This window comes from Rissa tridactyla, chromosome 3 (genome assembly GCF_028500815.1).
Source record: "Rissa tridactyla isolate bRisTri1 chromosome 3, bRisTri1.patW.cur.20221130, whole genome shotgun sequence".
NCBI lineage: Eukaryota > Metazoa > Chordata > Aves > Charadriiformes > Laridae > Rissa > Rissa tridactyla.
The window spans coordinates 124,789,025-124,815,990 of record NC_071468.1 but is presented as its reverse complement, the minus strand read 5'-3'; the positions used below and the strand labels follow the sequence as shown (position 1 = coordinate 124,815,990).

At 41.6% G+C, this 26,966-nt stretch overlaps 1 protein-coding gene across 4 annotated transcripts in view; it reads right to left on the bottom strand.

Annotated features, from left to right (window-relative positions):
- Positions 1-26,966, bottom strand: part of KIF13B (kinesin family member 13B) — a 140,648-nt gene that overhangs the window by 109,245 nt on the left and 4,437 nt on the right. For all 4 annotated transcript variants that reach the window (XM_054196577.1, XM_054196579.1, XM_054196578.1 and 1 more), the window contains exon 2: positions 20,441-20,534. In XM_054196577.1, the coding sequence (XP_054052552.1) occupies positions 20,441-20,534 (94 nt within the window). The remainder of the gene's footprint in view (positions 1-20,440; positions 20,535-26,966) is intronic.

The following is a 26,966-nucleotide window of genomic DNA, read 5'->3' as shown; positions in this document are numbered from 1 at the left end:
ACAGAGCATTAATAGGTGATTCTTAGTAAAGAAGCTTTTAAAAACAAAGAATTTGACCCATGAAAGTGAGTGTTTACAGGAAGGAACCTGCTCTGCCTGGATCTCGCTGCTCTTGAAGCAAAATCACTTTAAAGTTCTCCGTGGCTGCATTGTTTCAACTGTTAAATGGCAAGATAAACCTTCCAGGAGGGTTAAAATAAAACTCCAAGACTTGCAATTACTTTATAGCTTCAGGGAGAAATGTCAGCCAGTAGACAAAACTGTCACGTACTTGCTTCTCTCCACTGATTCCACGAAATGCTCCAAGTTAGAGGTGAAGTAACTCATAGCTGTGTGATACTTCAAAATTACAAGAACATTAATAGCATCTAATTAAAGATGATCTAGTTAAAGATGTCGTTGCTCACTGCAGGGGGTTGGACTAGATGACCTTTAAAGGTCCCTTCCAACCCAATACATTCTGTGATTCTATCTGTGGTCACATACAGGAGGTAGGTCAGGCCGGAGAAACTGTGCCCTCCAAAAAGGGAGATTCACCCAAGCAGAGTGGAGATGCTGTTCTCTGATGCTTCTTAGGAAGCGATCAAGGTTGGGGTTGGCCTTCTGGAACTTAACCAAGTCTCTTGCATTCAGCAGTTCATGAGTGGAAAAGTGCTACTCAGGCTCAACACAGGACAAATAAAAAGAAGGTGACTTCAGCCTGAAGAAGAGAAGAAGGTCTCCAGGGAGACCTTATAGTGGCCTTCCAGTACCTGAAGGGGGCCTACAAGAAAGCTGGGGAGGGGCTGTTTGCAAGGGCATGTAGCGATAGGACGAGGGGCAATGGTTTTAAACTAGAGCAGGGCGGGTTTAGATTGGACATTGGGAAGAAGTTCTTCACAATGAGGGTGGTGAGACGCTGGCCCGGGTTGCCCAGAGAGGTGGTGGAGGCCCCATCCCTGGAGACATTCAAGGCCAGGCTGGATGAGGCTCTGAGCAACCTGACCTAGTTGAAGATGTCCCTCCTCACTGCAGGGGGGTTGGACTAGATGACTTTTAAAGGTCCCTTCTAACACAACACATTCTATGATTCTATGACTTGACTCATAAGAATAGGGAAGGGCACATTCAGTGTCACGAGCGTGGACAGCAGAAGCTTATGCCTGTCACATTTGCGGGATGCAGCATGAAACAGCGGCTGCAGACCGCAGGTGTCACCAGGGATATGGAGGGGTACAGCATGTGTACATATACGTACAACCCCTACAGCAATGGTCCTTGGTCAGCGTGGGGCATGCGGCACATCCCAGGAGCCACAGGAACAGACACAATCAAGATGTCAGAGAACTGCTGTCATGTTGGGTGAGGCAAAGCCTGACGAGGGCATTCTCTCCAATCTTTCCATCCTTCAACAGAGCAGTTGAAGGATCCTCCCCACTTCCATTATGAAAAACTTGGGAGACCGTTGGCTTTCATTAAAATTTCGACGATGTACAAGCCTCCCAAACACAGCCTCACACACCAGCTTGGTGTTACAACTACTCTACAGCATTCAACATGACTGTAACCTATAAAATGAAACAGGTTGCCCAGAGAGGTGGTAGATGCCCCACCACTGGAAACATTCCAGGTCAGGTTGGATGAGGCTCTGAGCAACCTCGTCTGGTTGAAGATGTCCCTGCTCATGGCAGGGGGTTGGCCTTGAAAGGTCCCTTCCCACCCAAACCATTCTGTGATTCTAAATTAGTAATTCACTTAACTCAGCTTCCTTTGCAGCAAGTTGATCTACCAGACAAGAACGTTGTTTCAGCAAGAATGAGAACTGTGCTCCCAAAATACTTCAAAACTCATTCACTATCAACACCTGCAGAGCATCTATTCTACATCATCATACATACACACCGCTGTCTTGGGCCCTGGAAAAATAAATTCTGCCAGTGTGAAATCAGTGATACAAAATATAAGTGGTATTAAAAAAAAATAACACCGTCTGGTGCCCTATCTGTCAATTGCCATATCTTCGCAAATCCAAATAACTTGGACTTATGCACAGACCCAATGCAAAGAAAGACATATTCCACTCTGATCAAGCCAACCGTTTGCTTTCCCATGTTTGCACATCATGTCACCTGGATGAAAGGGAAAGGAGAAGACTGGGAAGAGAAAAAGAGGCACCTCCTGACCAAGCCTCCGGATGGCAAGTACAGAAAACACTTACAATGGATTCTTCTTTATCCTTTGTGATGACTGCAGGGCCTCTATCTCTGCGGAACATGTAGCAATAGATAATTACCCATTTGGACAAGTTTGCTTTGTGGTGAGAGCATGTCTCGGTCACCATGCTCTTCCTGGTCAAAGACAACACCATGGCAACAGCACAAAGTCACTCCAAAGTGAGTTTTCAAGACCATTTTTGAGTCCCTTCCTGTCTGCCACTCAAATACCTTAAACAGGAGGGTTTGAGGTGGTGAGGAAATCCTCCCTCCTCCAAAATTCAGATGCACTGTCAGTATGATTTTTTTCTTACAATGTTTAGCATTAAGTAATAGAAAAAGCCTACAAAGAAGCCTTATAGGAGAAGCTATAATTTGAATATATCAGGTTGGTTTAGCAATGAAAAAGATTCCCTACAAAGCATCAATGGCAAGAGACTCGCATAAGAATAGGCTATAGCAGCTTGGAATTCAAATAATAAAATAGAGATCTCCTTTTAAGGAAGAGCAAAGATCTTATACTGTACCACTATCATTACGACTCATTTTACATACAGCCTTTGTTACCGTATTCTAAAAGAATCTGAATTTTAAAATAGGTTTTAAAAGGTCTTCAAATGACATTCTTAAAATCACAATTAAAAATCGCTTTAGTAACTGTTCCAGAGTAAGATTTTACTTCCTTTTCGAGTTCACGTAAATAGATTTTCAAGTCTCAATATAAACTCATTATGTTTCATTATAGTCCTGTGCAAATGCACAGATTAACAACTTGCTCAAAAACTTCAATTATAATCCCAATCATAATCATTTGCAAAACAGCAAAGATATTTAAGTTGTGGCCGTTTCATTAATTTTTATAATATTGTATAAACCACTGTATACAGATGGGGAAGACAGCAGGAGAAAACCACAATTATGTTGTAATTAGTTTCTAGTTGGCCTGGAGATGCCAGGACAGACTAAGTTGTCAAGTTAGTTTCTTTTGTGATAAAAATTAACTTCATTTTTCTGCAAGGATGGATTTCTTCAATACTTTTCCCTAAAGAATCAAGCTCTTTCTAAGCATTAACCCTGACAACAAACAAGGATTAATGACTTTTATGCAACTTGGCAACAGTCTTAAAACTTGTTAGTGCCAATGAAGTCTTCAGAATTCTATCCGCCAAAATTCCCAGCAAGCATACAGCACAGGCATGAACAGAACCCATGAGCTTCTAAATGCTAAGCTGCTTTCCACCTAACCTGCAGTGTCTAACTGAATATATTCAAATTATAGCTTCTCCTTTCCAACACTGTTCTTTATAGCTTTTTTTTATACTACAAGCTTTTGGAGGTATGGACTTCACCTTTGCAAGCATCCCTACAACACTCAGCAAAAAGATTTAAGCATTTCTATCTCTGGATACTATGAGAGGCAACTGCTATGGAGCAGACTGCCTTTTTTTAGGGTACGCCTTTTAGGGTGCACTCCTTTTTTTAGGGAGTCCAGTAAATACCAGTATACATTAGGAAGTGGAAAATTCTGTACAAATCACCTCTGGATTGGCTGTTCATACAAAAGAAGCTGTTTCAGTCTGTTATGTGGGGTGATGCATTTCTTACCTATGGACGATCCACAGGTTACAATGACTGCATCACTCAAAAAGTACTTTATCGGCATCTGCCATTGTCAAGGTGCAAGGATCCAAGTAGTAGTTAACGTTCAAAATGCAAAGAAAAATGTTAAGTATTTCAAAGTCCATAGTAACATAGGGTGTGTCTGGCAAGTTTCGCTAAAGGTCGCAATCACTAATGTGCTGAATGTCATCCCAGAATTACCCCAAAAGTCAGGCAAGATCTCCCTCAAATAACAACTGACTGAAAGAAAGTAAGTAAATAAATCATAGAATCTTCATGGTTGGAAAGGACCTTTGAGATCATCACGTCCAACCATACACACACAAAAAACCCCCCTACAATCTCTGTCACTAGAGCATGCCCTGAAGTGCCACATCTAGACGTTTCTTAAATACCTCTAGGGATGGTGACTCAACCCCCTCCCTGGGCAGGCTGTTCCAGTGCCTGACCACTCTTTCAGTAAAGGAATTCCTCCTGATATCTAACCTAAACCTCCCCTGCCGCAGCTTCAGACCATTTCCTCTGGTCCTGTCATTATTCCCCTGGGAGAAGAGGCCAACCCCCACCTCTCTCCACCCTCCTTTCAGGGAGTTGTAGAGGGCAATGAGGTCTCCCCTCAGCCTCCTCTTCTCCAAGCTAAACATGCCCAGCTCCCTCAGCCTCTCCTCATATGCCCTGGCCTCCAGACCCCTCACCAGCCTGGTAGCTCTCCTCTGGACACGCTCCAGCACCTCAATGTCCCTCTTGTACAGAGGGGCCCAGACCTGAACCTGAACACAGCACTCGAGGTGAGGCCTCACCAGTGCCGAGTACAGAGGCACCACCACTTCCCTGCTCCTGCTGGCCACGCTGTTCCTGATACAAGCCAGGATGCTGTTGGCCTTCTTGGCCACCTGGGCACACTGCTGGCTCATGTGAAGCTGGCCGTCCACCAGCACCCCCAGGTCCTTTTCTGCCGGGCAGCTTTCCAGCCACTCTGCCCCAAGCCTGTAGCGCTGCTTGGGGTTGTTGTGACTGAAATGCAGGACCGAGCACTTGGCCTTGTTAAACCTCATACAGTTGGCCTTGGCCCATCGATCCAGCCTGTCCGGATCCCTCTGTAGAGCCTTCCTACCCTCAAGCAGATCAACTCTCCCACCTAGTTTGGTGTCATCTGCAAACTTACTGAGGGTGCGCTCAATCCCCTCATCCAGACCATTGATAAAGATATTAAACAAAACCGACCCCAGAACTGAGCCCTGAGGGACACCACTGGTGACGGGCCGCCAAGAGGATTTCACCCCCTTAATCCCAACTCTGGGCACGGCCATCCAGCCAGTTTTTAACCCAGCGAAGAGTACACTTGTCTATGCCATGATTCGCCAGCTTCTCCAGGAGAATGCTGTGGGGGACGGTGTCAGAGGCCTTACCAAAGTCCAGATAGACAACATCCAGTGCCTTCCCCACATCCAGAAGGTGGGTCACATGGTCACAGAAAGAGATCAGGTTGGTTAAGCAGGACCTCCCTTTCCTAAACCCATGCTGGCTGGCCCTGATCCCTTGGCTGCCCTGCACTTGCCGTGAGAGCTCATGCAAGATGATCCTCTCCATGATCTTTAAAATCCTCGATTATTTACGATCTAAAATCCTCGATTATTTAGGACAAAGGATCAGAGGAATTACCCCAAGACACATCCTGGCATGGGCAGAATCATGAGTGAGATCACAGCAGGGCAGCATGGCTTTGCAGATGAGATATCCACTTGAAAGGTAAACTTGGATGCCTGTCATAAATGCCCAACCCAGACAGTACCATTGGTGACATCATCATTACAAATGCAAACATTTTAAGGAAGCTCAGGAGCAGAATTTAAGATACCTGTACTAACCATTTCCCAGCCAGTGATTTTTATTAGAATAGACTACATGCTATTTTCATTGAGTGCTAGAGAAGATGATTTAGGTTCAGCAGTGGGACAGGTAGCTGAATTCAAGAACTGATACAGCAAAGAAACAGGAAACTTGATTTTTGCCCTTCAGAAATTGAAGGTATGTCCACACTTACTAATGAAGGAGAAAAAAAACACAGCTCCACCTACTCCCCCTAAGAAATCTCGACCTCTTCTGAACATCAGGGTTACCTCACGTGATATCCAGAATACTCAGTCTTGCCCAACCTCTACTTAAGAGACAGAAGGTTTCATGAAGCTTCCATGGCCAAGTCTGCAGAATACTGAAATGCTGGATCTTTGCCACGTTGGCGTTGGTCATATGATACATGATTAAAACACCAAAGGATCCATGTCCTACCTCCAATGCCTAGGAAGGCCGAAACCTTTGGCATCCTTCAAAGCTTGTTTACACAGCAGCCAAAGCAGCCAACAGCTAACACACAAGAAACACTCAGCACTGAGGCAAGAGCATTCAGCTTGAGCTGGAATTTCTTTGGGTCCGATCCCAGCATGAGGTATCAACTAATTTCTCATTTATAAAAAAAAATAAAAATAAAAAAATCACTCAAGATGAACACTCGATAATTGTGGCTCATTTTTTCAGTTTCTGGATGGATGTTTTGCTAATCTAATTTACCAAAAGGTAAAGACTTGTATCTTGCCAATAACCTCTCAAAAATCAAGTTACAATTAACTGCTGACATCACCACTGCCTTGAAAATGAACCTGTCTCTCACTTTCAAAAATATTAATTACAGATACAATTATACAGTGACAGCTAGTATTTATACCGAGTACTGCCAGCTTACTTACCACATCTCAGTAAGGTAGGTGTTTCCCAAATTCTACCACTCTGAATAAGGTCATTACTCAACAGTATACAAACAACTTATGATTTTATTCATGCACAGAGCTACATGAATTATCCTTGAAGATATCAAAAAAAGCCCAACATCTGGACGTAGTCCAGGGCAACCAGCTGTAGGAGACCCCGCTTGACCAGGAGGGTTGGATCAGATGACCTTCAGAGGTCCCTCCCAGCCTCAACCAGTCTGTGACTCTACACATCCATTACTATGTTTAAGACTGCCACAAGTAAGCCTGCTATCACCATAACAGCAATTCTAAAACATTCTGCTTCCCAAATCTCCAACCTGGGGGCTGGCAGCTGACCTCCCTGCTCAGCAAAACAGCCTATGCAGAGCTTGCAGAGTCTCAGCAACGTCCTCTGGAAGAGGGTTGCTGCCATGACCTTACCTGGGAAAGTATCACCTAAGAAACCTGATCAAGGACTAGAAGCACAGACAAGGAAAATAAAGGTATGAGGAAATGTTTGATTACAAAGTATACAATATTCTTAGTTCAAAAGGTTCACACCGTTTCACAAGAAGCTGTACCAGGATATACATCACATGGTATTAGTGAGCTCTTATCAGTTTCCCCTTGTGTCACCTTCACAAGAAAAACACCTCACTACACAACCACAAGATTGTTTATTGTCAGGAGAGACAGGCTCATGGAGGACTATCCTATGCCTACTCCCAAACCTATGTCATAGGATCATAGAATGGTATAGGTTGGAAGGGACCTAAAAGACCATCCAGTGCCACCCCCTGCCCTGGGCAGGGACACCTCCCACCAGCCCAGGTTGCTCCAAGCCCCGGCCAACCTGGCCTTGAACGCCTCCAGGGATGGGGCAGCCACAGCTTCTCTGGGCAACCTGGGCCAGGGGCTCACCACCCTCACAGCGAAGAATTCCTTCCTCAGATCTCATCTCAATCTCCCCTCTTCCAGTTTGAAGCCATTACCCTTCATCCTATCACTACATGCCCTTGTCAAAAGTCCATCTCCAGGTTTCTTGTAGGTGCCCTTCAGATACTGGAAAGCTGCTATAAGGTCTCCCCAGAGCCTTCTCTTCTCCGGGCTGAACAACCCCAACTTTCTCTGCCTGTCTTGACAGGAGAGGTGCTCCAGCCCTCGCAGCATCTCCGGGACCTCCTCTGGGACCTCAAAGTGCTGTGCTAATGACTGAGCATGCAGAAGTGTGCTTACTCTGTATCGCTCGTACTCCTGTATTACAGTGTGAACCCCTTCTACTAAGCTGGTATAATTCCTGTACTGGGTACGCTGCAAAGGACTTGCCATGCTCTTCCTGCAATTCCATTAAACTCTTCGCAGCAGCAAAGAAACATATTTTAGTGGTGACAGGAAGAGATAATTACTATGTGTGCAAACTTTGCAGAGAGCAGTTGCACAGGCTGGAGTGAAGCAAGGCTGTAAGGTCTTAGCGTGAAGTTACTTCATAACTTATTTGCTGTTGCGGGCAGTATAGGAACTAAGTAAGATAACTTGTAGGCGGTAGAGATGCTTCTAAGTCTCAGCTGGCACATATGTGGTTTCAGCGGATGAGCAAAGAAACCAGATAATAGCTTCTCTATTTCTTTCTTCTCAGCCACAAAATTTGCATATGCTTTTTGTTTTTTTTTTTTTCTTTTCACACCTCTGAAGTATTTATTTTGCTGCTGAGCACATTGTATTTCTCCCTTCCCATCGTACCAGAGCTGCAAACTCTGCAAAGTCATTATCTCTAGCTGCGTTTTCAGGAGGAAACCAGAACTATATGAGCTATTAGATGAGGCTGGCTGGTGACGAATACCAAAGAGCTCCGAAGAGCATCAAGAAGAGCCTTCACGCCAGGAAAAGAGACTGGACAGAAGAAGAAAACAATTGATAGTGTCATTTCTGATCAGAGTTATTCATATTAGGTAACATTTTTGTAAGCAATTACATTTGTTACCAAGTATAAATAACATTCAGATCATAAACATATGCAAATAATACTTCAGAAAATTCAGAAAGCTGGAAGTGCTCATCACTGAAGGGCTATTCAGCTAAAAGCTGGGTGGATATCCTGTTTCTTAATTTCAATTTATCTGATCAGCGCAGTAGAGCTGCAACCGCTGAGGAACAGAACAAACTGCTGGCAGAAGCCTACGAACCCTGAGGAGAAAAAAAGAAAATGGTATTGTGCTTTTCAAAAGGCTAAAAACGAAAGTAAGTGGACTAGTCTAAGAACCTCAGACAATACACATTAAAATGCAGGGTTTCTTTTCGTCAATATAGAGGCCCTGAGTTCTGGTCCCACTGAGCTATGTGACCTAATTAATTATATATCAGCACAGGAAGGTTCCTGCTTAAAGCAAAGAGTCAAAAAGAAAAAAAAAAAAACCCACAAAACCCAAACAACCCCCACGACAACAACAAAAAACAAACCAAAAACCACTGTACCCAAACAATAAAACCCTTCTTGCACTAGATATCATCCAAAAAAATGGAAAAAATGCTAGGTTGATTTTAGAGGCTAGAAATGGAAGAACAGAATCTGAAGCGACTGTCCTACAGTCAAATAAGAAGTGTATGGGAGCGCTGAGGCAAAACCCAAACCCCCTAATGCAACCACTGCTCTTCCCAGAAGTCCATCCTTCCTCTCCCCAGATATCTTGAAAGTCCAGACCTCTTCCTTTACACTCATTTAGCAAAAAAAAAAAAAAAAGAAAAAAAAAGAAAATAAAAATCACTACTTAACCTGATTGTTTCTCTCCTCAAATAAGCACTCATCAGCCAATTAGGCTCTGCACTGTTGTAAGATGGTATATGCTTATCAAAGCGTCCACGAGCTTTAAAGCAGTAATTAAAATGTTATTTGATTTCACGTACTCCCAGAGCACCGAACGCAACACGCGTACCGCAGCACCACCACAGTGCACAGGAAGCCACAGCTGATATGATCAGACATCGTCCTGCTTCATACCAAAAGAACGGATGAAGACACAAGTTATTTTAATGTAAATTAGAACCAAGGGAGAATAGTTTGGTACCTCTAAAGCAGGAAGAAGAAGAACTTTAGTGTGCCTTTTAGGAGGAGCCCATACACAGCCGTAGCTCCATAGCTTCTTTCCAGGAAGGACAGACTTTCCAACCCAGAGGGAAGGGTGCTGCCCACGCGAGAGCGGCCGATGCCGCATTCCTGCAGACCTGGCTCATGGAAAACAAACTCCCAAAACACCTACAAGATGTTGATTGTTGATTTCTCCTCAGAGGAGAAGGAAAAACAGTCCTTTTATCTCTTTCCTGTCTACTGAATTTAACATAGGTAAAAGAATATAAAATATTAAAGCAAATCTTGATGTGCTAGAGCAATTGCAATTGTCCTGAGCTTAAAGACAAAGATACACAGCTACAATTTCCTCTGAGTTCAGTAGTGTTATTCCCAAACTGTAAGATGGTGTCAAAATCAGGCTAACCCTCTAAATAAAGTGTAACAGTGTCATCTTTTGAACTTCTAATTCTAAAATTACCACCACAACAAAAAAAAGGACAAGTCACCTCAAGCTGATGCACACAAATTACCCCAAAAACTTGTTCAAAGTTCCTCAGGACAATGAATATGAGACACTAAGAGGTATGAGGTTTCTCCTTTTCTTCACCTTTCATAATAAGCCTGGAAATGATTGAGGAAACAAACTGACAGTTTTTATATTCCATTTTCCAAAACCTAAAGAATCCAGAAGACTATATGTGATATCATCTACCCATGTATTCTAGTTGACCGTAGAAGTACATGCGTTACAACCACTGATAATATCATCAGGCATTTAACCACCCTCTCAGGAGAGCATCAAAGCATGTCCTGCCACAGACACTCAACTCTGAACATTCAGATTGGCTAATTTCAAATTAGCTTGGGGGATACATTCACACAATCTAAAATGATTGCGGCAAAAAGCATTAGAGTTGTTCACTGGCCATTGCTAATCAATCACGTCGGATGGCAAGAAGTATCCCCTCTTGCACCTTTTTCTCATATCTCATAATCATGTTAATCCGAGATCAAGATTTTGGAGTTTAATCTCAAATATCCCCAAAACAAAACTGGTAGGCATAAAAGCAGTTTAAGGCAGCTAAGAAGTTTAACGGACTCATTTTATGTATTTTTTAATTTTTTTTTTTTTTTTTTAAATTCTGTTCTTAAAATTGATATGAACTTAGTCGACAGGCATGAAATCTCGCTGAAGGTGCTAGCTATGCGCTGACGCTGCAAATACCTTCCAATGCCGAGGCTGTAAAAACTGTCCTGAACTGCACCTATCACCTTCCTCAGAATCCAGCGGCTCCGGCCACTGAAATAATCCTTCAGCCTGCAGGAGTATTATTCAACAGCATTCTGACCGCTAAATCCATTTTATAGCCTTACCTCAATGAAGCATTATTATTTAAGAGTTGAATATTAGGATGGAATAATTTCACCTAAGTGCTCATAGCTGCAATATTTACTCAGAATACTGAGGGCAGATCTGAAGATCAAGCTCACTCCCCCAACCCTTATTCCCTTCGCCCCACGGTTATGGGCACTAGGTCAGTCCCCTCTCTTCATTTGATTTAACAGGGAGTGTACTTTAAAGCCTGTAAGTCTTCTCTTAACATATTAGATCTACATAGGAAACAAATATTTCAGACTTAAAGCTCAGCTTTCGTTACCTATCCAGTGTTTCATTCCGTTCACGTTGTCAGAATAGCACAGGGTAATTTGTTAGTGTCATTTCCTTATTTTCACACATTTGAACAGAGTTTTGACTCGATTTCTACCAAAGAATTACTACAATCAAATCAAATGTTACTCTCTTTTACATTATTTTCATAAGAGATAAATCTACATTGCAGCAAAGTCAAGACAGCGATTGGGCTGAACTGGAAAACGCCAAGTCAAATCCTGATTCCATTGAAACTGAAGTCCAGAAGAAGACTGACGCTGAGCCAAATTCCAACCGACTCTTTTTAAAGCAAATGGATTTGTCTGTTTTAACTTGTGGATTTAACAAGTCAGGGAAACAATTAACACATCACAGTCTCCTCAAAGCTTAAAACAGCTTGATATTCTAAGCTTCAGATATAGACTAGCTTTAAAAACAAGACTGTTGACAGTTATCTCAAGATTGCTATAGAAACTTAAATAAAAGATACTTTCCACCCAAATATTTAACATGTTCATATGCCACAAGGAGGGCTCTTTTTTCTTTTTTTATTTTATTTTAAACTCTGGGAACTGGCCCTTACTGCCGATACCGCTTTGCAATGGGAAGGGACAACAAATGACTTTCTATTTGCAGCAGAAGTCCCCTCCTTAGATAACTCGCCATCAGAAGCTTTCGCCAGCTCCAGAGAAGTTTGCGTGAAGGCCAGGCTGCTTAGCAACTATCACCGCCAACCTCCAAACACTGGCTGCAAAGCGGGTCAACAATGTTAAGGGTACTCCAGAACTTGCTGCTAGATTACCCAGTCTATTAAAAGCCTTCAATTTAGTGAGGAATTAAGGTTGCAGGTACTTTACAAATGTATTAGGCTTTTAGAAGAAAAAGTAGCAGAGGTCAGGAATCCATGAAACACAAGTTGAAGGTTATGCTTCCCATGGCACGTGAACCAAATTAATTCTTCATCTACGATATTTACTCTTTCCCTCAAGTAAGCAGGTTATTACTGACTTGGCAAGATCGGCAACAAGATCAAAAAGGGCTCCTTTCCTGCTCAGCTAAGGAATAGAAGGTGGCCAAGGATGATTCCTAGTGGTGGTGTGGACACTTGATTCCCATTTCAAGAAGACTTGTCTTATGGTAACAGTTGTTTTCGTTTACAATACGGGCACAGAGTTTATAAATAACAGATAATTCTAATTTGCTACGGCTATGCTAGCCATAAAAGAAGGTAGAAGTAAATAGTTTGACCCAACTGGTAGGAGGGGAACTGTCTATAAAAAAATATTAATAAATTAACAGTGTCATTGTTTTATTTTCTTAAGCAAAACAAAATAGGATACAGATCTTTTCTAAGCACACTGACGCACACAAGCACAGTTCAAAGTTTTGTTAACTTTTTTGTCCGTGACAAGAATTTGTGGAAGGTTTCTAGCTCACATTTTCACTTTTGCTACAACTCACGAACGTGCGTGAGTTGTAGCACGTACACTTCCTCAAAAGCACAACTTGAAGTGCAGCAATCCCTGTCTCTCCAGACAGAACCCTTACTTCTCAATTTTGCACGAGATGAGTATTTTATACGGCAAGTGTTCACCTCCTTGTGCGATAGAATCCCTCGCTCAGGGGATTCTCAGGGAAAACTCAGGAGGAGCACAGTGACAGCCTTGTTAGGGCGCTAGCCCTGCTGTCCTCAAGACATCGTCTCCATCCTTTGTCTGTCCCGACTCTCCTCTGATTTAAGATTTTTCCAGGACAAACAAACAGATCACCTTCACGCTTCTACGAAAATGATATCTAGGTACTGCAGTAACTCATCAGAAGTATTTAGACATATAATGTTTATATCACAAGACATTTTTCAGTAAAACATAGAGGACTGGCAGTCGGATGCAGTCCAGCTTTAATGCACATGTACGGAGTACGCTCCATAATCTAGGTTTAATGTGACTTGCTACAAAATAAACTCTGATAATAGACTGAAAAAGCAACAGCTTTACCATAATTCCATTTAAATTACTTTGGTTTAGGTGGGGCTTATTTTTTCCCCCTCTTCTAACTTATTCAGTCAGTTCAGTAACTTGATCAATAAAAAGCAACAACACATACTTGAAGGAGTTCATCAGAAACAACCATCACTTTACAGAACAAGGTCGTGCTTGAAGCGAGAGCTGGATACAGAGATGCAACAGAGCTGTACAGGCAAATTCGGCAATACAGGAAAAATCTCTTAGCATTATTTTCGCAAACACGAATTTCCTGTGAGCTTTTTTGTGCCCACAGAACACTCATATGGATGTCGAGAGGCAGGTTCCCTTTCTTCTGGATGTCAGCTACCAGTCTCGGGAATACAAACACACTCTCTCCCTCCCACCCAAACTTACGGGAACATTTCTGCATTATGAGACGTTGCATAAATCTGTTCCCTGTGAGGCAAAGCTGAACTAACATCTAACCCAGAAATTTCATTCTCAGTTAGTTTTATACATCACTATGAACCCTAACCCGCATAGCACGCCATTCCCGCTTCGCGTAAGGAGGTAACACAGCCAACTATGCAGTTAGTGTTGTTTCCACGCGCTCACATCCCGATCTGAATTGTTCCTATCCTGAGCAGTTTAACACAGCAGGAATTCATACAATGCCAGGAAAGACACAGAGAAGCAAAGGCTCATCCAATACAATTAGTTTTCACCCCTCAAAGACGACAATATTTCTTCCTTTAAATCGCTTTGCTGTCAAATAGCAACTGCACCACATCATGCAAATGGTCCACCAAACTCAGTGTTCAATCCCTGGCTGCGTCCAACAGCTGATACTTCTAAGTAAAATGCGTGAACAACTGGGGACACATACATAAAACACCGCCTAAGATGAGGCAGTTCTCCAAGCGGTTCTTACCTAACATCAGGCAGGTTCCTGGTGTATTTTCCAAGAAAATGTGTGCATTTTTCCATGACTATATACCAGTAACTGCCTCTCACTGTTTTCTTGGGGCAAAGAGTTCTGCAGATTAATTCCATATATAGCATAACCTTCATATATTTTCCTCTTTTTCTGACTATGCACATTCTTTCCTAAGGTAGAAAAAGTGAAGTGTGCACCCCTCTGTGTTCCTGCTATCCTATGTTATTTTTAAAAGTCAAAGTGTTCCTGGTTACTCCTACCAGTCAGCTTTTCCAGTTCGTATTTATACACACATACAAGAACGCCTGTATAATCACATCAGCATTTCCTCTCTAGGCATCTTGACTGTCTGCATGCTGTTCTGGAAGATAGGAGGAGAATCAATTAATTGTGCAAAAATTGTAAGATACTACAAGCTAGATAAACAGGATCGTGATATTTTCAACTTTTGCTAAACCTTCCTTTAACAGGCATTTTTGCCTACCTTTCCACATGTATCACATTTTAGTGAATTGTACAAGTGATACGTATGCTTCCTCACATCACAAAAAGGTAATTTAGTTATAACTAGTTAATGCAAGTTTTTCACTGGTTAATGTGCATATTGCCCAACCAACACACTGCCTGTTTACAATTTTTGCAAGAGAAACTGATTTTTGTACAGGTTTTACCACATTTCCCACGTCGTCAGCGACACAAAGATTAGCATTTTTCATTTTACCAAGAGAGCACGAGATCTGTAACGCTCCACACAGCAAGAGCTGGTAAGCTGTGACTTATTTTCAGCTTTTAGCCAGCTTTAAGGCAACTTCTCGAGTCATGCTGAAGAGTCACACACACATGGCAGACAGATGAAGGCCGGCTTCACCTGTGTTCTGTGCAGACCAAATATCGGATAGTTGCTAAGGCTGCGCCAAGCAGGAGATTATTCTGGCTCTCACTGGTGCTGCTCCACATCAGGCAACACCATCACAAGACTTCTGGCTAACTGGGAGCAGGCAGAGAGAGCTTGTGTGGGCTCACACAAATGCCGTATTCGAGTTTTTTGTAACTGAGCAAAGAATAGGTGAAAACAGACTCTGATAAGATCATATTAAGTTCTAAATACACTTTCTGAGCTTGGCAAAAGCTCTGGTCTTTACATATTATTTAACATAGTGTCTAGGCATTTTATAAACTTTCATGTTGGAGTAGAATAAAAAGCTTGGCTCAATAGATCGGTTTTAATTTTAATGACAGCAGCAGTAGTGTTTTACAATTAGTAAACCCTTCCAAAATTCTATCCTTCTATTTTTTAAGTTGCATGTGTTTGTTACCATTCACCAACATCACACTTAACCCTTCAAAATGAGTGAACTAACATCGCTCGGTCCTTGGGACTCCCTAATAATTGTTTTCCAGTACCATTTTTTCAATAGCTACACCTTTGACAGCATTCTGCCTGTCTTGGTCCCAGTCCTCATTACTTCTTCAAAAGGAGTAAAAGGTTCTTCAGCTTTGTAAGAAAGAAAAAAACCCAACTTTAGTCTGAAGACGTACCATGGAAAGTTTTAACACACTGGGCTGTTTATTTCAACCTGACTGCTGCCTGAAGTCCATCATTCATCTGAAATCAGCAAATTATTACCGACTTACTGCATAATTTTTTTGGTTTTTTGGTCTTTTTTTCCACTAAATTCTGTGAGTATTGTTTTTATTCTCTCGACAATCTTTAAATTCATTATGAAAGAACTTCCTCTTTGGGAGTATTATTATTAGTAGCCACGACAAGGTAAACATCATTTACCTACAGCTCTGAAAGATGACCCTGTTTTAATTACAGGGAAAGTAGGCCAGAATTATTTCTCCCCACAACCCTTTTTAGGGCTCTCAGTTAGAAAGTGGGAATTGGAATGGTAGAAGAATCTTATAAAAGTATTCCATTGTAAGTAAAGTACACTTGGGCTTCCTCCAGTTCCTCAGCAAAGCAGAAATCATCAAGCTCAGATGTTTCAAGGCTACAAAAATCCTCAAGTCTAAGATACCAGTACACCCTTTCTCAGTTTCCAGAACTCCTTAGAAAACAATCAAGTTCAGTTTAAGTTTCACAACTTTCATGAGCAAAAATGTTGTCTGTGGGGATATACAAAAGTAAACTGGTGCAAATCCAGGAATAAATACCTTAAAAGTAATAGACTTAAAAAATATTTATGAAGATACTCAATTATTGAAATGCCTACTACAAAGCGCTAATTATAAAGATATTACAATAGCTGAAAAGGAAAAACCCGGCCTGGCTTAACACACTTGTCAGCTTCAGTTAGCTACACTCACTCATGCCTTCAAATAGTTTTTACTCTGTGCCAGGCTTCGGAATCTCACTGTTCTGCAAGACAAGAGGGAAAGCATCTATAAACCACAAATTGCGACAAAGTACCCAGGAGTCAGCACTCCTTTCATTTTTAAGCATATTCTCCAAATACAAAGCTCAAAGGTGTTTAGTTGGGCAGATTTAATAAATGCTTGGTTTTACAAATATTATGGCTCATTCGTAGGCCAGTGCCAGAGTAATACACAACTGATTTCTGAGCTTGCATCAGTTACACATCAGTTACAGTTACGCCTGCAGTATATAACCCCTCTGTCTGAGCCATCAAAAATAATAATTTTAGGTCTTTTTAATAGGTCTTGTTTGTGAAACGTAAAATGACAGCACAAGCAAATTGACAGTTAAAAAAAAAAAGGCTATAAAGGAACCTAGAGTAATTAGAGTCTATTTGGATGTTTTCCAAAAAATTAATTCCTATAAACATTCCAATTGTTGCCTAGGACTTATCTATTCACTTCAATCAAAATGAGTTCACGCCCTCTTTCAAGCCCTAACCACCAAGTACTACGGTTATGAGCAATCCTTGCAGCACACAGTAAATCCTGTGTTGATAAAGAAACTTCAGCCTTGACCTTTGCAACAGAGAGAACAGACCACTACGTAAGGCAAACAAAAAAGACGACAAGTCATGCTAATGACACCATTCATTTGCGGCGAATCCCTGGAGGTTCACACATCCTTGAAAGCGGAGATTTTGATTTAAAGAGGTCATTTGGAGAAATGTGTGACAAAACTCAAGGCTCTGCAGCAAATAATTTTGTGAAAGCAACTAAAGAAAAGGTTGAGCGTTTTCACACAGCATAGTTTTCATTTTCATATGAGAAACTACCGTTCAACCAAACCCGGCCCCCAATAGGCCAAGGTTAGTAACAAAGCCCACCCAGTCTGGAGGTCGTCCGATAGATTTTAAAATTGATCTTTTGTACACGATCAGATTACCGAAACCTGCCCAGCACTATCAAGGATTGCTCAATAAAATAACTGCTGCATTTCTCTGTCTTAGGAAAGGTCATTTCTTGCTCAAGGAATAACTAACAGGAGGATGCTAGCTTTTTGAAGACATATGAAAAGATACCTCATTTTTTGAGAGCGTTTTACACGCATTTATTGATGCTCAAGTCTCAAGAGAAATGTGTAAATAATATATTCAGTTTGCAGATGCCGAAGAAAGTGAGGTCAATCAGTTATCACCTGGATTTTCAAAACATTCCTTAATTTTCAATGCAAAATTTGAAGCAGCGAGAGACGCTCTTTTTCTGAAGACCTGACAATGTTTCAGTGGCAATTACATCAACGCAATTCACTACCTCCAAAAGTCAGGTCCCACACATCTCAAGTTGGGTATCTGTCAAAATATGAAATACATAAAAACACAGTGGACATTTCTGACTTTTTCTTTACACGCTCGTTCCCAGGATCCATGGGAGGAGAGGTGGGTATCGCTTAGGAAGTAACTCCAAAGCCTGCTTCTCCTCTTTAACCCAGAGACAACTGAAAACAGTATGTCAGGTATTTCCCATTTTAATTGATCTGCCTGGCAAACATTTTTTGCAGATGGACAGACACGTTATGTGTATCTCCGACCTGCAAGGACCACCGTGGGGAAACAGGACAAATATGCTTATGCATATGACACAGGCTGATTCACCCATCAAACTATTCATTTAAATCCACCCATCTCCCAGACTTGGTTTCTACCAGAGAGAATGGAAGTGGGAAAACATGCATAATTCCAAAAGTCATCGGTTGTTTTTCCAAATGTCACTCCCTGCCACAGCATGGCTGAGTCATGACAAGTGGGGACGTGACAGCACAGATTTCTGTCTCTAAAAGTCTTTTCTGAGTTCCTAAATTGACCCTGGCATCTTAAAGAGAAATGCAGCAAAGCTCTTAAGATTTTCAAACTTATCCTGCTTTGTAAGCATCCAAAGAGTGTATTTACAATATTATTCACTGTTCTCTATTTCAGTAAAAGCACTCTAGGTTTGCCAGAATTCCTTCAGCTCACTTTAGACACTAGACAAGTCTGAAATCAAAATGGATTATTTTATAGCACAAGGCAAAGTTGTTGACAGTGGATTTGGAAACAGAAGCAGAACCTGAGCATAAATTAACCCCCAAACTTAGAAAAACCGTAACTAAAGCCAACCTTTCCCTTGCGTCGGTATTTAAGATTCCTCTGATGGAGCTGCAGAAGCCAACACAATTTAGCAGCAGCCTCTCTCAAGGGTATTACATTCTAGATATGACCCTGTTCCAAATCCTCACTGCTCCAACTATGTTTTTGAGTTATGCTGTCTCACTGATTGCAGGCAAATCTTTAGTGCAATTAATGTGCCTCCACTCTTCCCTCTTCTATTAAATCCCCCCATATAAATTTACTATGCTTCCTGCTCAGATTAGCAATGGGTATTTGTGAAAATGCAAATGAAGTATTCTTTGGTCTGGCACGCTGGTTTCTCACACTAGGCTCACCATCTTGTCTGGGACGTCAACTCAACTGCCAACTGATCCCTCCCTGGCCAGGGGGCATGATTTACATTATATATTCTCTCATGGCTGCAATATGAACGATTTTTTAAACATGTATCAGTGAGTGTAAACTCTGCAGCACTTGATTGGTTGCCACGTCTTAGAGAAACTATGAACAACATTCTTAATACAGTTCTGGCTAACTAGGCTTCCGAGAATCTCAATTTCCTGCCATTTTTAGCAGCTTTAAAGGCTCAAATCAACATAGGTATTTGGCAGCTAAACAATACACGAGTTTCTGGAGGAGGCAGATATTGACACAAACAAAATCACCCCACCACACACAGCCTGTTTGATTTTAAGTACCTTCTTAAAGCTCCAGTCCCACTGTCTATAAAAGTCTTTCAGCTGACGGCAACAGAAAGTGCATATTAAACCTAATGATTTCTTTGCTTTTCCATTTACTACCACTTGGGTTTGAGAAGTTTAAATTACCAGAGATTGGGTAAAGAATATGTATACCGACCACTGACATACACTGCAGCTTTACATCAAAAAGCTATGACATGTTGGATTTAAACAAAGCTTTTCTACGTGTTTAACTGTTTGTTTTTTTCCTCATTTCTGGCACTCTTAAGAACACTTCCTTCCCCCCCCCCTCCCCCCCCCCCCCCCCCCCCGCAAGAAAACAGGTCATGATTGACTGTAGATGTCCAGTAACAGCTTTTGCCTTTTCCTCCACCTTGTTATTTTGCTTCATGCATATCTTTTTTCATCTCCCTTCCCTTGCAAACAAGCAATAAATTAACTAGTCACAAACTTAACCCTATCAATTATTTGATATCAATTAAATAATATCAATTACGTAGTACCAATTATTTTCAGCTTCAGAGTTTAACACATTGATACCAGTTCCGACATAAATCGGTCCCTACCCTTTGCCACCTTTCCAAGTATTTTTGATGCACATAATGACCCATCGTCAAGACACCCCTGGAGCGACACCTCTCCGGCATGTTCCCATTCTCCTTCTTACACAATGAATACAAGCCCATTGGGAGAAAATAATTGTGAAAATTAATTTCATTCCAAAATGACAAACCGCGCCCCGCTGAAGTTATTTTGCAAATTTAAATTTCTCCTGTTCTGTAACAGCATATGAGAAGAAATGAAACGTTCACAGACCCATTAATTGCTAACACATTGTTTAGAGCAGGAAGCAAATGCAGTAAGCACTAGGTTTTCAAAGCACCTTCCCAGCATGGTAAAATCAGCCTTATATTATAACTGATGACAATTATGTTGCAGAAAAAATATATATTATTTTTTTAAATGAAAGCCCTCTATCAAGGCCTACATTTCCTACTTGTTAGCCTCATATTTAATATACGAAACCTGACCTTCCTAATCCAAAAATCTTACCTGGCATCTCCTTTTGAAAGGTTGGTGTTTACAGGATGAAGAATAACCTTGTTTGCATCCACATCCACCACACATTTTGTATGCAGATCAAGCTCTATAAAGAAATGAGAAAGTGTCAAGTGCTGCTCCTAAAGCACTAGGATTATATACACCATTACTTCCTCCAGACACCAAATTTATTCATGCAGCCTGACAGCCACCCATCAGCTAGAGAATAGGAACAGGACCATTGCCAAATTCCACTTCTAGAGATATTCTGACGGGATGGATCCTGTCCAGCTTTAAAGCATGCGCTCTTTTCAAAGCGAGAAAGAGCACTTAGGTTTTACTGAAGGACAATCAGCATATACAAGGCAGTATGAAATTTCTTCTAGGGAAAAGACCCATTAGGCATGGCACCACGTTGACAGCTCTTCTTAGTGCGCTCTCAATGCCTCACACGCTCGGAGGGAAAGCTGCCCCTACCATCTGCAGCACATTTTCCCCGGCCAGTGTTGTGACACCGCAGCATGCCATGCCAGCTGTCAGTCCTGGGGCACCTGCTCGGAGAAATTCAAGTCCCATCAAAAATAATTTAGGTGCGAGCGTGTAGAAAAAGGGCTTATCCTTCCCCACAGGCTCCCATTCAGCTGGAAAACCCAACACTTCCAAATGACGCTAAGCAATGGGATATATACTATGAGTAATAAGAACATTTGGAATGTTATGAGAATTCTGAGCCACGGAGGCAGGGCAAACAAAATAAAAGCTTCAGATAACACTGACAACCATCCAAGGTATCCACCCAATGACAAATGGAGTTATAAAAAAAAGCACACAGTCACTTGCAGTCAAAGCCACTGCCTACAGACATAGGGGCCTGGACATAAACAAGTCCAGTCCTATGTTCTTACACTCCAATGCTGAACCTGGAAAGTGCATCCAAATGCCGATACCGATAAACATGACACACTCATCCCAGCCAGCAGGTCTCTGCAACGCCCTCGCATGCTGCGATGACGAGGGGCTACACCGAATAACCTCCGTATGGGGTTCAACACCTCAGCTGAATCACCGAAATATGCTCCTGTCTAATCATGTTAATTATAATCCTCATCCTCCTCCATCTCTGCTCTTCCCTTCTTCGTCACCGGTACTTGCTCTTTCACCTTACATCACCTTATAAACTCAGACTGAAAATCTCCCAGGCAAAGACCGCAGATCTTAACTACTGCAGAGCACCTTGCAGACTTCTCGCTACTGCTAATAACATAATAAGAGGAAGTTTCTTTCATTGACTTTTTTTGAAAGAAACGTTATAGCCTTTTGCTACTTGAAACACAACAAAGAAAGCCAAAGCTTGAGATTACTGGTCATAGCAGGCAGGCAGAAATCCTTCCGAACAAAACTATTCCTCTGTTATTAAACTGTGCTTTTGTAGAAGGAAGAGACAGACAAGTTTCAGAAGCTAGTGTTTAATTTCTCTCCACACCCTGAAAGCCAATTTACCTATCATTAATATGCAATACATGCTTGCTTAGATGAAATTATATTCTTTATACATCCCATATCCGACAAGCCTCTTTATCTTGGTCTGGCTGGTTAGTGATTAACATTCTGTATTGCAATGACCTGCTTTTCCTCAACTACTGAAAAAGGTTTTTACATGCTACCTCCCTTATGCAAAGCATAAGGTATGCACACGCTATATATAAGCGGTGTGGTCTCTATCACATTTTTTAATCTGTCTCTTGAGAGAGAACGCTGACGGCAGGTTTTGCAGCCATGACTGCCCCGTGAACTCAAGATCTTGCTAGCATTCATCACACCTCTTGTGAAATACCTGTAAGAAAGCACACAGACAGGATACAGAAGCTCCTTAAAGTCATGCCCTCACAGGAAAAGAAGAAAGATTCAAAGCCAATTTGTCATGTATGACACACCTTGTCTGATGATCATCATCACAAAGGTAACGTTAAAATCCCTCACCTAGGTGTCCTGCAGACAGGGGACAGGGCGGTTTCGGCAGATGTGGTGAGCCAACCCAAGAGCTACTGCCAAACGGGGAGGTCTCAGGCCTTCCTCCTGGTTACCTGTGCCTGTTGCTCACCTTCCACCACCAGTGTGCTCACCAGACTCCTCCGCAAGTCATTTTAAGCTACTTCAATGGCAGAAAACTACCCAACATGAAAAACTGATGTACTCAGATACTACAGAAAGTTCCATCAGCCCAGTGAAAGCTCTGAAGAACATCAAAGGCTGTGCAAACAAGCGGGTAGACCTGTACAGGAGGGAGAGAGGAGGCAGAAGAGTGAGACCTTCTCTCAGCAGGTAGCAACCTCAGCTCATGCTGTCCCATGAAATAAACCCCTAAGAAACAGTTATATTCAGCCTCTAAGCTGGGTTATGTATCCAGAGAGCCTTAAGGCTTACTTATCCCAGTTACCCTGGCAAAAGACTCACATGGCAACTCTCCCTTTAGTTGAAGAAATAGTTTAAAATTCTGTTTTAATAGCACATCACACACTTTCTACAAATGCTGGCTCCATAAAAAAAGCACGTTCTTTGACTGATTTCTGATTTCTTTAATGCTTTCAGTAGGTTGAGAGATTAATATTATATTAGCCACTACCACAAGTGCTATCATCATAATTTCCACCTCATTAAGTTTTTAATATTACTAAAGCAGGTTAGCCTCATAGACAAATTATCTTCCTGCTCTTTTGGATATGATCCCACACGGACTCCACCCTTACTTTTACTAGTTTCAGTGTCTCCTAGGTAAGCAGAGTACTTGCTGCCTCTGCACAACAAGGAAAATTAGGATGCATCAAGATACGATGATAAGCATGTACATCCAACCGATTAGTTCATCTTGCAGTAAGGACTCATTTATCAAGGCCTGGTATTATTATTTCTTTCAACTATACAATTGGTTTTTTCAGACAGCACAAAATTTAGGCAAAGTGAAATGATGACAGAAGTAGCTCACTGTCAACCTTTGGGGCTATATCACAAATCTTGTAGCACAAGACTTAAAAATCTCACCTACTATTATTGCTAACCTGCTTCTGCCTTCAGTCACTACCAAGCAAACACAATCAACTACTCATTTGCTTCATCAAATCAAGAAACTAATCAGCTAATTGCTTTTTGAAAAATTAAAACTCAAAACTCTCGTCATCTCAAGGAACATTTATTGCAGGGAATGAAAGCCTCTTTCATAGCTTCTGAGTAAGAGAGCTGTGACGTCCATAATAAAAGGGTAACACGTGTTAGTCACTTTTCCACATTTACATTTCATAGCTGTAGAAGTGTTAAGCAAAGCTGAGTACAAGAATAATTGTTAAGTTGTGTGTGTCCATGCTACTCACAGAGAGTCTCTCAGATGACTTCTTATTTCACTTGTGAAACTGGAAGGTGGGGCTTGAAGGAGGCCGTTCTCCTTCCCATTTCCCTTGATTTTCCACTCCTCACAAAAGTTTTCTAAGACAATAAAAACTGGGATTCAAGCAATGCAGATCTTAGCTGAAAGGACGAGGGGCGATGGCTTTAAACTAGAGCAGGGCAGGTTTAGATTAGACATTAGGAAGAAGTTCTTTACAATGAGGGTGGTGAGACACTGGCCCAGGTTGCCCAGAGAGGTGGTGGAGGCCCCATCCCTGGAGACATTCAAGGCCAGGCTTGATGAGGCTCTGAGCAACCTGATCTAGTTGAAGATGTCCCTGCTCACTGCAGGGGGTTGGACTAGATGACCTTTAAAGGTCCCTTCCAACCCAACACATTCTATGATTCTCTGAAACCACACTCGTGTAAATCCTAACTGACTATGCCTTTGATATAAGTCTTATGGGTGTTGTAAAAAGAATTCACACCACCCAGATAGACTTTGGGCTTTTTCACTAGCCTAAGAAATTCGGTGCATTTCAAACAGGGTGGAAAAGTCAGTAAGCAAGAGAGAGCAGGAAAAGCAAAACCGCCGCATGCAGTGGTGGATTCAGCGGCACTGGTATCCTCCCAACAACAGGTAGGAGTTCACATTCCCTCTGGAGCAGCAGTCACATGTCTGGTAATCATAAACTCAACGTGGCAGATTTTCCACAACGGTGTTAGGAAACACAAGCAAAGGTGCGACTTTAAAACGTACTGAACGAGTTTGGGGCAGAGACCAAGTGTGTTTGTGAATCCTGGAGGAAGGGGAGAGAAGTATTTTGGAAAACATCAGGCGTTTGCCACTCTGGGAAACCTCCACCTTCATTTATGGATCAGTTTGGTAACTGTCTTCATGATTAGCCACAACTAATTACACCACTGGTTGGGTAAGGATGTACCCAACTCACTCACTCTAGGAGGGGCTGGAATCAAACCCAGCTGCGTCAGGTGCCATAACAAAAACACCTGAACTACCACGTGATGATACTGGAGCTTTTTCAGCCACTACCCTAAAAAGTCATCCCACCTTTTAGGTTACTGTATTTCAGAACCAAACACAATGATCCTAAGGGACAGATTTTACAGAGCAGATCGAAATAATCTTAAAATGAAAGATGATACAGTAAATAAGTCTGTCTGCAATTTGTTAAACTAGCGGTTGGGACCGTGGCATCATAATGGCTTTTAGTACAACAGCCACGGTAACTGAAAAATCTGTTACAACTTACTTGACCTTCCATATTTTCCTCTTTATAGACTCTATTTTTTTTTTTTCACATTGTGTAAGATGAATTAAGGGAAAACATTTCTCAATTCATCAAGACCCTCTATTTCCATATACGTTTTTCCATCAGATTTCAATTTAAGCAATTAGTTTCTGATGGTTGACAGTTTTTCAGCCCTTTCAAATACCATTTGATCCTAAACCCCACTGAAACAAAGCTGTGAACCTGGTGTTACAACACAGGTCGAATAAAATTTGTGACAGATTCCTCCTGGTCCCACTACCATTTTTAGGGCAGCCGCACCTGCACTGACACCGAAGGTCCCCTTGGAGACAGGACACTAAGCTCGACAGCGTCACTGGGAACCAGCACGGCTCTTGGACAGTTTCAGAAAAGCTAACTGAAGTATAAAAAATAAAATGTGAAAGGTTTAAAGTGCATGTACTAAGCTCATAAGCCAAAATTGGCCCCAAATACAAAAGCTCAAAATAATCTCCTGTAAAGACTGAGACGATAGAAATTTTATATTTTAAATTGCCAGTAGATTTTCAGGAGATTAACATTCCCTTGAAGGTTAGAACTGGAATGTTGTGACCTGAGCCTTCAATTGCATTCAGTGAGAAATTACAATTGGTTTCCTGTACCTTTCTTGGTCTAAAAAAGCAAACACCACCAAGAAACATATAAATAGTAACTTAAAAATATTGAAAAGTTTATTTATCACACAGATTAAATGAATGCAACCTAAAAAAAAAAAAAAAAGGCTGCTGTTTGTTTTTTTGTTTTAAAAAGAAGTCTGAAAGCAAGTTCAAACACAACAGGTCCTCAGGTCTCCCTGCCAGTGTTTGTTGCCTTAGAGTGACTTTTCTCTTTGCCCTTTGCTATGTAGAAGCCAACACAAATAAAGGAAAAACTAACTGACTATATGAGAGAGTATGAAAATAACTTACATCTAAATGACAATGTTAAGAGCTAAAATGGAAAAAAAAAAATAGTGTAATAGCACTTTTAGGGCATTAATTACAAGACATAGCAACTGATACATTCTGGACAAAAATACAGTAATTTGATTTGCCTTTAAGTCTATCAACACGAAGTCTACGCAGGCATCTTTCAAGCTTCTCTGCTATATATATGAGCTGCGCAAATATAATTCATGAAATTTTCAGTTTGAAGCAATTAAATATCATTAAATATGTATGAGTGCATCTGGAAGAGCACACAATACTATCTCATCTTGATGATGAGGTGTTAAGTCAACTCAAACTCAGGAGCACACTGAATGTAAGCAAGCTCTCCTCACACGTTAACACTATATTGTCCAAATGGTAAAAAAAAATTATTCTATCTTCTGCTATTTCATTTTCTGCGAGAAGAGAGCTTGACAAACAGCTTTAGCAAAGGCGCTCCATGTATCTGGACATTAACCTTACTCAGGGTCAGTTCTGCCGCTGCAGGCGCTGCTCAGCTCATGGAGACTAAGTAAATAAATGAGCCTGGTGACCTTCTGATGCAGCAAGGGCTCTGAGGAAGTTCAACACACAACTTTGTCCTGCTGCTTCATCTGGGACTTCAGAGTTAACAGGATTGAAACGCAATAGTGTTTGCTCTGCCACCAACCACCCAAAAGCCAAGGCAGAACTATTCACAGCATGTGTGTATCTGATCTTCTGTTGACTTCAGGAGGAGCAAGCAAACGTGAAACCAGAGCAGCAAGGTAATCTCATACTGCACTTCGGGTTAGCTCTAAAGATGTAATTAGCACAAGAATTGTTTGCCTTTGTGGCATCCTCATTGGGGTGACTGGTAGTCTCGCTGGTTCTTTGGCAGTGGGGAGTAAACTTGTAATCTCATAGGAGTTCTTAAAATACAGTTGCCTCACTGAGGAA